At 39.7% G+C, this 12,562-nt stretch overlaps 1 protein-coding gene across 2 annotated transcripts in view; it reads right to left on the reverse strand.

Annotated features, from left to right (window-relative positions):
* UBE3D (ubiquitin protein ligase E3D) overlaps nt 1–12,562 on the reverse strand; it is a 297,731-nt gene that overhangs the window by 171,522 nt on the left and 113,647 nt on the right. For both annotated transcript variants that reach the window (XM_040350019.1, XM_040350017.1), the window contains exons 5-7: nt 11,082–11,151; nt 4,771–4,840; nt 1,676–1,784 (exon numbers count right to left, since the gene is read on the reverse strand). In XM_040350019.1, coding sequence (XP_040205953.1) covers nt 1,676–1,784; nt 4,771–4,840; nt 11,082–11,151 — 249 coding nt within the window. The remainder of the gene's footprint in view (nt 1–1,675; nt 1,785–4,770; nt 4,841–11,081; nt 11,152–12,562) is intronic.

Consider the following 12,562-nt stretch of genomic DNA (forward strand, 5'->3'; position numbering starts at 1 on the left):
CGTGGATGAGCATGCCAGGATCTCTCTATGGATGTGTCTACTATGCGGGGCAGAGGCTGGAGGCTGCTACCAATCTGTCAGCAGCTCCCCATAGGTACGGCCTTGGTCCTTATTGGCATTTTTTGCCCTGTAAGCTTCCACTGAAACCACCTCTGCAATCCTTATCTTACCCATAGATGCTAACCAATCTGTTTCTCACAGCTATTTGGTTTGCTATATCCATCTCCATACATACCGTTTACCCACTGTATGTTTATTTACCAGTGCATGTGGTTACCCCCTACCTCCATTATGCCTCTGCCCACGCAGTACCATCTACCACCATATGTTTTGGTAATCCATCTTCACCTACTGGTGAGCTTAATGTCGCATTGTCTCCCTTGTTATCTCATCTAATCTAGGTGTCGGGCACTTCCCCCCCCCTATCTTTTCCTTCTCCCCCCTTCCCCCTCCCCTTCTTACTTTTTTCTTTCCTTCCCTTGCCCCCCCCTTTTTTACCTTTCCTTACTCACACCCGCTCCCTACCCCCCCACACCCCTTTTCCTCTTGCCTTACTTCCACTCTTCTTCTCCTCTCCCCCCCCCTTCTTCCAGCCCTCCACTCCTTGTTCCCTTCCCACCCTGCCCCTCACTCCCTCTCGCTTCCCTCTCACATGGGTGGTCCCCTTTCTTTTCCCTTTCCTGTCCCTTCCCTCTTTTCCTTCTCCCCCCCCCCTTCTCACTAGTGCTCTTCGCCATAATTCATATTCACATTATGCCCCTAGAGATCCTCGCATATTCCTCCTAGTCCACCGCACAGGGTGTTTTGTTCCGGCGGTTTGGTGCCACGCATGACCACCATATATGGGGGTAAGCCAGTTCCTATGAAATGTTATTGTCTATTTTGACTTTGAGCTGAATTATTGTCTACCAATTTTCTCGTCTTACTTCTTATTGTATTGTTTTGTAGAATGATTCTCCTGAAGAAGTGGTTATACCACAAAACTAGTCGAGACTCAGATCATTCCATATGGTTGTAAATTACAGAAATTGCCTCGAGTTATCCTAGGCCTCTGTCTTTTCAATTTTAATAATGTATTGATTGTATAACCTTTTATGTAATACATTTTCCTTTTATATTACATGTATGCTATTTTTACTGTACCAAGACAGTCCTCACATTTTAGGGGGAGGGAATATTATTGGGCCAACTTCAGCTACTGTCCCTCTTTCCCTCTTGCCCCACCCTCCTCTGTTACATACTTTCCCGGATGATGGTACACCTCTATTGATTATTACTTTATGTATAGGAGGCTATACTCAAAATCCTTGCATATACATTAAAGTGGATGTAAACCCCCAAATTTTTTTTAGATAAAACCCTGTCTAAATACAAAGTCCTTTTCTCTCTCCTTGCTTTGAGTGACAGGTTATTTACATATCTAGCTTGGACATGTTGATCATATGTTATGTTATGTTTATCATAATATGAGGTGATCCACAGTATAAAAAGTGAGAAATCCACCCCTCCCCCACATAACACATCCTGGTAATATACAATGACCTGTGGATCACATCATATTATGATAAACAAACAAAAAAAATATTTTGGGATTACATCCACTTTAAATCTGTTACATCTTTATTATGTAAAACAATTTTTAAAATTAAGGTGATTGTAATTACAGTTCTCTTACCAGCAGGAAAAGTTTGCCATTTTGTCCTTGAACACAAAACCTGAAAGTGCTTCTGGAGGATGAGAATTTCAGGAGAATCTGGACAATCATACTCTCCACAAACTGGTTCCTGTAGAAAATAAAGATCAGTCTTCACAGCATGGGTCCATATTAACTATCATTGAAAAGCTAGGCAGCTAATGGTAACTGGTCATTAGGACAAAACAAAACCTCCACATTATCCATTTTCCTTTATGTGCTGTCAGCACCCCACTGAATAAAATAGAAGCACCTCTGGTCAGGGATAGTTACCAGATAATGAAGTGGACCATGTCCTATATCATTTTTGATTTTTAAAACACAGGGAATTCTTATGTCCGGAGCAGAGTATTTCAGTGTCAAAAACAAATGCAAGTTGCAGCACATTACAGCAACAATTTTCCTGATTGAAGGAAATGCTTGTTTTCATTGAAATTCTTTTAAATGGAAAGAGAACACGTGTGGGGAAATTTATCAGTGGATCTGACATTCAACAAACATTCACTAAAAATTCCAGGTTCAAGTGTTGTAAATGACAGTAATTGTTCATCACTAGGCAAAGTTTGGCGAATGTCATATTTATTATTTTATAACCATACCACAAAAAGTTTTCTTTTTGTATAATTAATAAAATAATAATAAACTCATTATTTCCTTATATTTTTTGTACATGTTGTGGGTTATGCGGCAGAATTTTCTCCCTTGCAAAATCCAATTAAAGGAAGACGGCAGTTTAACCAATTTTTCATAATCCACATGTACATTCCTAAAATCACTTTGCTTTGGTCATTTGCAAAGATCCACCTACAGCCTCTCAAATGACGTGTCACAGACCGTACTACATTTGCCTTTGTTATCTCACAACCCACTCTTCCAGTCACAGTCAAATGTGCCAGCTAAGACACAAGCAATACAAAGGGGAATAAGGAGGAAGACAAATGTGCTCCGCTCTGAAAAAAAAAGCCATTTGTGATAAAAGTATATAGTTGATTGGAATATTCCTGTAATTAACCACTGAAAAAAAAATATATATATAAAAAAAAGTGTTACACTGTAATCTTGCTTCAATACTACATTTTTTTTATTAGAATGCAGTAAATTAAGCCAACAGAAGATCTAATATTTAAATTATTTTAAATATATAGTACAATGAAACATAATTATTTACGATGCCAATTTTAACTGTTGTAACTACAGCATTGTGTGTACCACCTCCAGCTACAGATGGTGGCGCGATTAGATGCAATGTTGTCTTTGTCTTCAAATAGTCTTACCTTACCACAAAGTCATCTGGAAACTACTTTAAAACATAACTACATTTGCTAAAGTCTTTCGGATATTGGCAGTATACAAAAAATCAACTTTCACCGGCGGCTAGCGAGAAGTTACGAGACCTCTGTTTGCTGAAACCTGACCACGAGACCCTGGTTTTGCCTACTGAAGCTACCCGTACAAGGCAGCGATGCAAGCGGTGTGAGAGGAGATGGAAACGCGTTAAGCGTGGAGGTATACAAGCTAGGCTAAGGGCTAATCCCACAAAGCTGGCTCTTCCAACACTTATGCTCTCTAATGTTCGCTCACTGAAAAATAAACTGGACTTAATTCAACTTAGTCGGTCTACACAGCATGAGACAAGGAACTGCTGTGTGGTTATCTACTCTGAAACATGGCAAAACAACATCCTGGATTCCGCCATTCAGCCGCACAGGCTAACCAGCTACCGAGTGAATAGATATTCAGCACTGTACGATAAGACTTGCGGAGGTGGTCTGTGTGTGTATATCAACAAAGAATGCTGCTCATCGCTGGTAGTGTTTGTGAAGTGTCGATAATTTTATCTGCTGAGGGAGTTCACGGCTTTTTCATTATTGCTGGTGACTTCAACCACGCAAACTTAGACCGTTTTGCTGAAGTTCTACCAACATGTGAATTTTGCAACAAGGGTAAACAAAATAGTGGACTTTGCTTATACGACAGAGAAAAATGTATACAAAGCTGAACCCTGCCCCCACCTTGGGTATTCAGATCACATCTTTGTTATGCTAATACCAGCATACAAACCATTGCTTACACTTGCAAAATAGGTTTAAAAACAAATCATAGCATGGCCAGACAATGCTACCCCAGTACCGCAGGACTGCTTTCAGCAGACTGGAACATGTTTAGAGAGGAAGCCATTTACAACAATCATACAGACTTACAAGAGTACACTGAAACAGTGACTGCTTACATCAAAAAGTGCATAAATGATGTGAGTCACTAAGATTATTACCCCAAGTGTCAACTGGAAGCCATGGATTAAATCAGAAGTTCGTGGGCTACTAAAGACCAGTGATGAGGTATTCAGATAAGGAGATAAAGCAGCTCTCAAAACAGCAAGAGCCAATATGTCTCATGGCATCAAGCAGGCAAAACACCAATATGCTCAAAAAAAAAATCCACACTTTAGCGACAGCAAAGATACACAGCACTGTGGCAAGCCATCCAGACCATCACTAACTACACGCCCCTGGCATAGACCAGTGATAATGATACTTCTCTCCCGGATTAACTCAGCCACTTTTATGCACAGTTTGAGATGCAGAACCAAACACCTTCACAAAAACTACCCATATCCCGAAACGACCGGGCGCTCTGCTTTTCTCCAGCCGACGCAAGGAAGACCCTGTTTAAGATCAACCGAAAAAAAGGCTACTGGCCCTGATGAAATACCTGGATGTGTAGTGAGCGACTTTGCTGTACAGCTGACCGATGTCCTTACAAATGTCCAACATTTCACTGAGCCAGGCGGTTGTCCCTATGTGTCTTAAATCCACCAATATAATTCCAGTACCAAAGAAGACACCTGTCAACTCAATTACAGATGATTACAAATATTTGCTGTGGTAAGCAAGTATTTTTTTTTAAAACGATACAAAAACAAAAAATAAATATAAATACATTTATAAAAAAATAAAATAAACAATACATAAAATAACCCGAATTATGGGTTATTGAGTATATTATATCAAAATATAAATACATAAAATAAACACAGAATTATGGATTGAGTGTATTATGTTAAATCATAAATTTACCTTGAAATCATGGTGTATGCATGACACGATGGTCGAATCATTATTTCAGTGATATAGTACTGGATAGTGTCTAAAATGATAAAATACAAATTGAATGAATACATAAATTAAAATATGAGCATACTAACAATAACATACTAAATAACATGAAATGGAGAACATGTAGAAACAAGGTAGCACTGAAAGTTATTAACAGTGCATTTGTCATATTCTACCTACTAAAAAGACCAGTGGGTTAACATTGAATAAATGAGGATTATGGTTTTATGTTCTGACCTTCAGTAATACTGCAATATGATGACACCGATATTGGATAGGGTCTCATTTAAAAAAAAAACAAAGAGTATATTTTCTGAAACTGAATTGCTTAAAAAAAAAAAAAAACAACACCATAGATTGGGGCAATACTAGGGATGATATTATTTATATAGTCGCTATTCCCCTACTTAAAAAGTGTTACTAAACCCAGGAGCCCGCAGTCACTATATCTGACAAGTACTACACACCAAACACACACCAAACTGAGCTTGTGCAGAGTGACCCCAAAGGCTCTGTAGTATTAGCAGATGGATTGAGAACTGTGGAAGAAGGGAAGATCGGATAAAAAAGCTGTTTTACACAATGCAGAGGATTAATCGCCTAGGTTCCACCGTGATTATAACAAGCATGCTTTACTGCACATACAGACTGATTTTACTGTTGTGGGTAAACACTTTAACATTTTCAAAAATTCCTAAAAAGAGAAATATTGTGGGTTTTTTTTACAGCCAAAAAAACGCCCCAGCCAAAAACAGTTGATAACAGACTATTGTGTGCATGGACACATAGGATAACATGCTATAAAGTTTATTGACTGTAGAAAAAAAATGTCAGAACCAAAAAACAGCAGCTGTAAAAACTTTAAGTGTGCATGAGGCCTAAACCACATTTTTTTTTATCTTACACAAAAAATTTTACTATGTTTTTTTTTTTAATGGGCTGAATATATTAGCCTAAATGACCCAATTACAGTAAACTGTTTACAGCAAAAGGTTGCTGTATGTCTTTGTTCTCTGGGAGATGGGAAGCCTTTATGATAAGGCACTATTCGAGTCAGCCTCACTCCACCTGCCAGTCTCCCAACTAGAGAAATGGAGCAAGGGACATTGGAAGACCCAGCAAACCTACATAATATAGTGGGATCATGCAGTTTAACCCAATCAAACTTTCATATTTTCTGAAGAGAAGAAGTAACAGCATTATTCTTCTTATCTACAGAGTGAACTTTACATTTTCCAGGGCCTCAAGCATTATCAAAAATTGTATTTAAAGTGAAATAATTAAAAAAACAAAACAAATGCAATCCCCATCTGTGATCCCTATTTTTCCATATGCAGTTGCCCATCATAGTCTCAATTGTTTTCACATATGTACAGGTAGTAGCTATTTTAGAGCACAATATGTGAACCTCACCGAATAACAGCGACAGCACGGTCGAATAACTCTGGCAGAGCGTCATATGACATTCTCCCAGAATCGTGCTTCCTTGCGCCACCAGGACTTTCCATGCCATTGGGTCTTCTAGACCTGACCCGTCACGGATCGGGGTAAAGGGCCAATGACAAAGGCCCTTTACCACGTGATTGTTCTGTCCAAGCGATCACTTCTCAACAAACAGCAGCATGTCCGGTTCAGATCCTCCTCTTACCGATCGATAGAGTGTGTGAGGAGAGGAGGGAGGCGGTGCAGCAGCACTGTGGGCTGGATCTAAAGTTCCCACAGTGCTAATCTGTGCCCATCCATCCATCCATCCTCATCCATGGCTCATTCATGCTTATCCATCCCCATCTCCGTTCCACGTCATTGCTCAGCGGTGCCACGTCAGTGCAACATAGGTGCTTATCTGTGCCTCATCCATGCCACTATAGTGCCTCACAAAAGTGTAATCGGTAGTCAAATTAGATTTGAAATCTATGCCCCTAGAACACCCGACGGTGCTCCCTGCATGTTGGGCCTCTGTATGTGGCCAGGCTGTGGAAGTGTTTTACACATGTGGTATCGCTATACTCAAGAGGAGTAGCAGAATATTTTTTGTGGTGTAATTTTTGTTCGACATGCTATGTGTTAGAAATATCTTATAAATTGACAACTTTGTGTAAAAAAATAAAAGCGTTTTTAATTTTCTTTCCACATTTTCCAAAAACTTGTGGAAAAAAAAAACACATGTTCAAAAGACTCAATATGCCTCATAGAATATATGTGGGGTGTTTACTTTCCAAAATAGTGTAATTTGTGGGCGCTTCCACTGTCCTGGTGCTCCAGGGCCTTCAAAAAAGTATAATAGGTAGGAATGAAATTATATGTGTAATTTATGAATTTATGCATGTTTGATCCCCTGTAAAAGTCTAACACATGTGATATCGTCATACTCAGGAGTATCAGAATGTATTTTTGGTGTCATGGCAAGTATGCATATGCTGTGTGTGAGAAATAACTTATGACAATTTTGTGAAAAAAAATCTTAATTTTGCAAAGATTTTTTTTTTTTTTTTTAATTCAACACAATTTTTGATCTTTTTTCATTTATAGTGGAAAAATAAAAAAACTAGCAAGGGGGTTTAAGTGCCCAGTGGTTAATTACAAATCATTGATTTCATGCTTTCTTCTCCCCAGTAAATAAAACTCTATAAATGATACTGTATAATCAACATCAAATTCAATTTTGAAAAAAATAAATTAATATTTGACTATTAATTGCTAGAGAAACCCTAGCAATACATTAAACAATATGTCTGGCTATTTGGAATTTGGATGGTTTTTCTGACGGAATTCCGCTCAAGCTTGTCTTGCATACACACGTCAAGAAGGCACGAGCCGAAAAAATTACGTTTCCGAGCATGTGTCGGAATTTTGCGCACCAGAATTGCTACAGACAATCTGATTTTTTTCCATCTGAGAATTTGAGAACCAGCTCTTAATCTTTTGCTTGCGGAAATTCCGACAGCAAAAGTCCAATGGAACATACACATGGTCGGAATTTTCGTTCAAAAGCTCACATCGGACTTTTGCTGGCAGAATTTATGATCGTGTGTACGGGGCATAAGTAGAGAACAACCCCACCTTTAGAATTCTCTGTTTGGATTTGTAAAAACAAATTGCAAAGTGAAGGAAAAAAAATTCACTTTAGGACTAGTACACAGAAACATAATTGCTAGTGTATAGCATAGGTACTGCCCTACTATACTATAGTAACATTTCCCTAAATTGCATACAAAGGTTTGCCTTTACAGAGCAGAGTTTGGCACAGGCTCATACCTAATAACCAAAAGGTTTGGTTACTATAAAGAAATGTTTTAATGCCTCCACTTACAATATAGTGCATTGAAAAAGTATTCATACCCCTCAAAAATGTCCACGTTACAACCAAAAACATAAATGTATTTTATTTTATGTGAGAGACTAACACAAAGTTGCACATAATTGTGAAGTGGAAGGAAAATGATAACTATTAAATGTGCACTCCACAAATCTGGCCTTTATGGAAGAGTGGCAAGAAGAAAGACTATGTCGAAAGAAAGCCATAAGAGGTCCTGTTTGCAGTTTGTGAGAAGCCATGTGAAGAACACAGCAAACATGTTAGAGTCTGCAAAAGACTTGAGACTGGAACAATGATTCACCTTCCAGCAGGAAAAGGACCCTAAACATACAGCCAGAGCTACAATGGAATGGTTTAGATCAAAGCATATTCATGTGTTAGAATGGCCCAGTCAAAGTCCAGACCTAAATCCAATTGAGAATCTGTGACAAGTCTTGAAAATAGTTCTTCACATACGCTCTCCATCCAACCTGAAAGACCTTGAGCTATTTTGCAAAGAAGAATGGGCAAACATTTCACTCTCTAGATGTGCAAAGCTGGTAGATGTGAAAAAAGGCTTGCAGCTGTAGTTGCAACTAAAGCTGGTTCTACAAAGTATTGACTCAGAGACTGAATACAAATGCACGCCACACTTTACAGATATTTATTTCTAAAAAAAAAATTAAAACCATTTGTCCTGTGGACAGATTCTCCCAAGCTGTTGATCTCTGCAGCTCCTCCAGAGTTACCATGGGCCTCTTGGCTGCTTATCTGATTAATGCTCTCCTTGCCCGGCCCATCTGTTTAAGTGTATGACCATGTCTTGGTAGGCTTGCAGTTATGCCATACACTTTCCATAATCGGATGATAGATTGAACAGTGCTCCATGAGATCTTCAAAGCTTGGGACCATGCTTTAATCTTCTCCACAAGTTTAAAAATGTATTCCCAACTTGTCTGGTGTGTTCCTTGGCCTTCATGATGCTGTTTGTTCACTAAAGTTCTCTAACAAACCATTGAGGACTTCACATAACAGCTGTATTTATACTGAGATTAAATTACACACAGATGGGCTATTCACTAATTAGGGGACTTCTGAAGTCAATTGGGTGAAAAGAGTTTAGTTAGGGGTATTAGAGTAAAGGGGCTGAATACAAATGCACGCCACACTGGTGCCATGTGCTGGGAGAATCGTGAGTCAGAGCACACTACAGGAAGAGACCCCAGCAGTGCCGATTCCAAAGTATTCTATGATAGGACCATTCAAGGGACACCGAAGCATGAAAAGTTTGTTTCCTGGATCTTCGTGTTTTTTGTCAACGCAGTTCCTCCTGCAGGATCACATGGCGGCACACTACCGAAATCTCCATTCTGCAAAAGCCACTGTTGATACCTCCGCACCAAAGAGTTTGTCAAGCAGTGTTAAATGTGTGCGATCTGACCTTCTGACCAGTGTTTTCCGCTAGCTGTTTGGACCAACAGGTGCAAGGTGAGCTGCTAGTACACTCAGAGGTGTTATCACTGAAGATTTTATCTGGCATGCTGCATCTTGGGTGGAGGTGTTTCATTTAGACACTGCTGTGTGGAGCAATTACTGGAATTTTAGATCTGGTCTTTACCTATGGACAGGACTTTATCACACGTGTGATTTTGATATTTTTTTGCACCATGTTTTCACTTTATTATATGCAGTTTTGGATGTCTGTGTATGTATTAGTATTATACTATGCATCTTCACTGCTCATCATTATAGGATTATAGGTGTTTGTTCACTGCACTTTTATCTGTATTATTCATATTTAGTACTACCATCCCTTCCCCCCCCCCTTCCTTTTCCACCCCTTCCCCCACAGCGCAGCTACCACCCTTCTTATTATTATCACTTTTTCTGTTAGGATCAGATCCACAGGTACTGCTGCAGTTTTCTCTCCCAGTCCACCAGACAGCGCCAGAGTTTCTAATTTTCATAGACTTCCACTATGAATGCCGGAGAATGGAGTAGTGAATATTTTCCACTGCTTCATAAACGAACACTTAAGTCAGTGATTGGATCACAATGACACCAGAGGGGTTTATAATTAAAAGAAATCTGCATCTGCACGTTTTTATTTTCCTTTCCAGAGCTCATGGGATTTATGAGCAGACGGAAGTGCAAATAAAAGCTTTGGATACTGTGCTATCTGAAGGTAAAATCTAGTATGGCTACACAACCCCAAAACAGTCTACCCTGCAATGCAAAGATGTTATGCAAAAAACGATTTTGGCACATATTGGTCATCCACGTTGCAAAACTTTTATTGAAACTCAGAACCTTTAGACTTCGGTTTCCCCTCTAATACACTTCCCGCTGTGTTGGGCTGTCTCACAAAGTGTAAAGAAGTTTCTCATAAAGGTGGTGGGATGCCTCTAGGACATGTATCATGGAAGCTGGGGGATTTGTAGTTAAAATAGAAATGTCTTAATATTTTTTTTACAAAAGCATTTCAAATAACTGATATAGCATCCAGAACATAAATAAAACATGTAAGTGCTATGAAACATCACACTTTCTAGTAAATACAAAATTGGCTGTATAATGCAGTAAGACCACACGAAAGAAAACCAAAGATTTACTGGAAATATAATCTGGGTCAGCAATGCCCTTGACAATGAGAGTGAGTACCTAATCGCTTCATTCAAAATTCAATGCACTGATCAATCATTCCAGCGGCACTCTCTTGGGTTTAATTTAGAAATAATGAGCCATTTAGATAAAAGTTATACAATGTACAGAAAAGACTGTTTTTTTCCAAGGTAAAAAAAAAAAAAGCAGCAGCATAACTTGGTGTCGCAGCAGTTTGAAAACTTAGCTTATCTTTGTTTTACAATACAGCACATTATGTAGGAGACTGCTGAGTGTTGCCATAAAACTAAGCCAAATGTGTCTTCAGTATCTTTTATTGTCAGGCTGGTATTAGGACGGTTTCCTTTTTACATACCTGATGACATCGACTCTCCCAGTACTGCTTTGCAACGCTGGCAAACGACTTTGGTATTTTCCTTTGATTTCTGTAAGGCAGAAAAATGTCACCTAAATGTCACATTACACCTTTAGAAAAAGAATGTATAATTTTTATATACCATCTCTGGAGGGCAGCCTGAACTTTATTTTGCTGTTCCTTTAATGTTGACATTCAGGGACATCTGTCTTCTTGAGTGTGTACATGCCCAAAACTTGCCATATTACACTTACATATAAAAAAGTGCTTGTTTCGAAATGTGGGCTTCATATACTGTCAGGAATGTAGTCAATGGCAATAGTACCAAAATCCTAAACAAGCAAGGAGACTTTGCAAAAACACTGCATTTACCAGTTGCGGTATTGTAAAATCATTAAAAAAAAAGGTTGCTATTTGTCCCCGTTTCTCGTGGACAGTCCCTGGGAAATGGCTACCCCCAGGTTTGTAAATGTTGTCCCCAGTGTCTTAAGTTTGTAGTGCTCAGGCTCAGAAAACTCAAAAACTGCAGCACTAAGGCACCCTGCATGGCGAGTCGAGTCATGCTGCTGCACACACTGCTACAGCCATTCCATTACTTAATCCTGACCCCAGAACTCTGTGCGTTACTAACACTGACCCATGAACTCTGTATGTTAAAGTGCAAGTTCACCTTTACAGAAAATCTGTAAAATTAACTTACACTTGACCCCCTATCCCCTGGTCCTGCTGAACCCACTAGGCGTTAACATGTTAGTCAAAAACTGACATAAGAGGAGCAGCAGTGATGTCATGATCTCAACCTTGTCCAATGAGAAAATTCTTGGGAAAGTGTTCTGAGAATTGCAGCAGTGCCAAGTAACTCACTGTGGTCAGTTTTCAGTTGGGCGGTCATTCAACACAGGACACAAATGATCGTGATCATCATTGTAGTAGCGACAACTATTAGGGCCAATTCACATCAGACGCAGTTCCGTGTGCATTTTTTTCTGCACAAAATGCATGCACAGTGTTTTCCATGTATTCCAATTGCTCTAGTTCCCACCATGCAGTCAGTTTCCAGTCTGCATGGTGGGAACTAGAGACATTGGAATACATGGAAAACACTGTGCATGCATTTTGTGCAAAAAAAAAAAAAAAGCACATGGAACTGCCTCTGATGTAAACTGACCCTTAAAGTCATTTTCAACTTCCACAGTGGTTTAGAGGTCGACCGATATATCGGCAGGCCGATATATCTGCCGATATTTGGCCGTTTTGGAGAAATCGTCATCGGCCGATTTTTATCCAAATTAGGCCGATATTTAACATGGCCGCTGGCGGTGCCTCGGATCCGGAGCTAGGCCGAAGCCGCGGCCTTTCCTGATGCTGTGACCGCGGCGGCGATCCGCGGATTGCCTCCAAGGTCACAGCATCAGGAAAGGCCGCGGCTTCGGCCTAGCTCCGGAGCCGCGGCCATCTTGGTACACCCAGCGCGGCGGCCC

Source organism: Rana temporaria, chromosome 4, assembly GCF_905171775.1.
Source record: "Rana temporaria chromosome 4, aRanTem1.1, whole genome shotgun sequence".
Classification (NCBI taxonomy): Eukaryota; Metazoa; Chordata; class Amphibia; order Anura; family Ranidae; genus Rana; species Rana temporaria.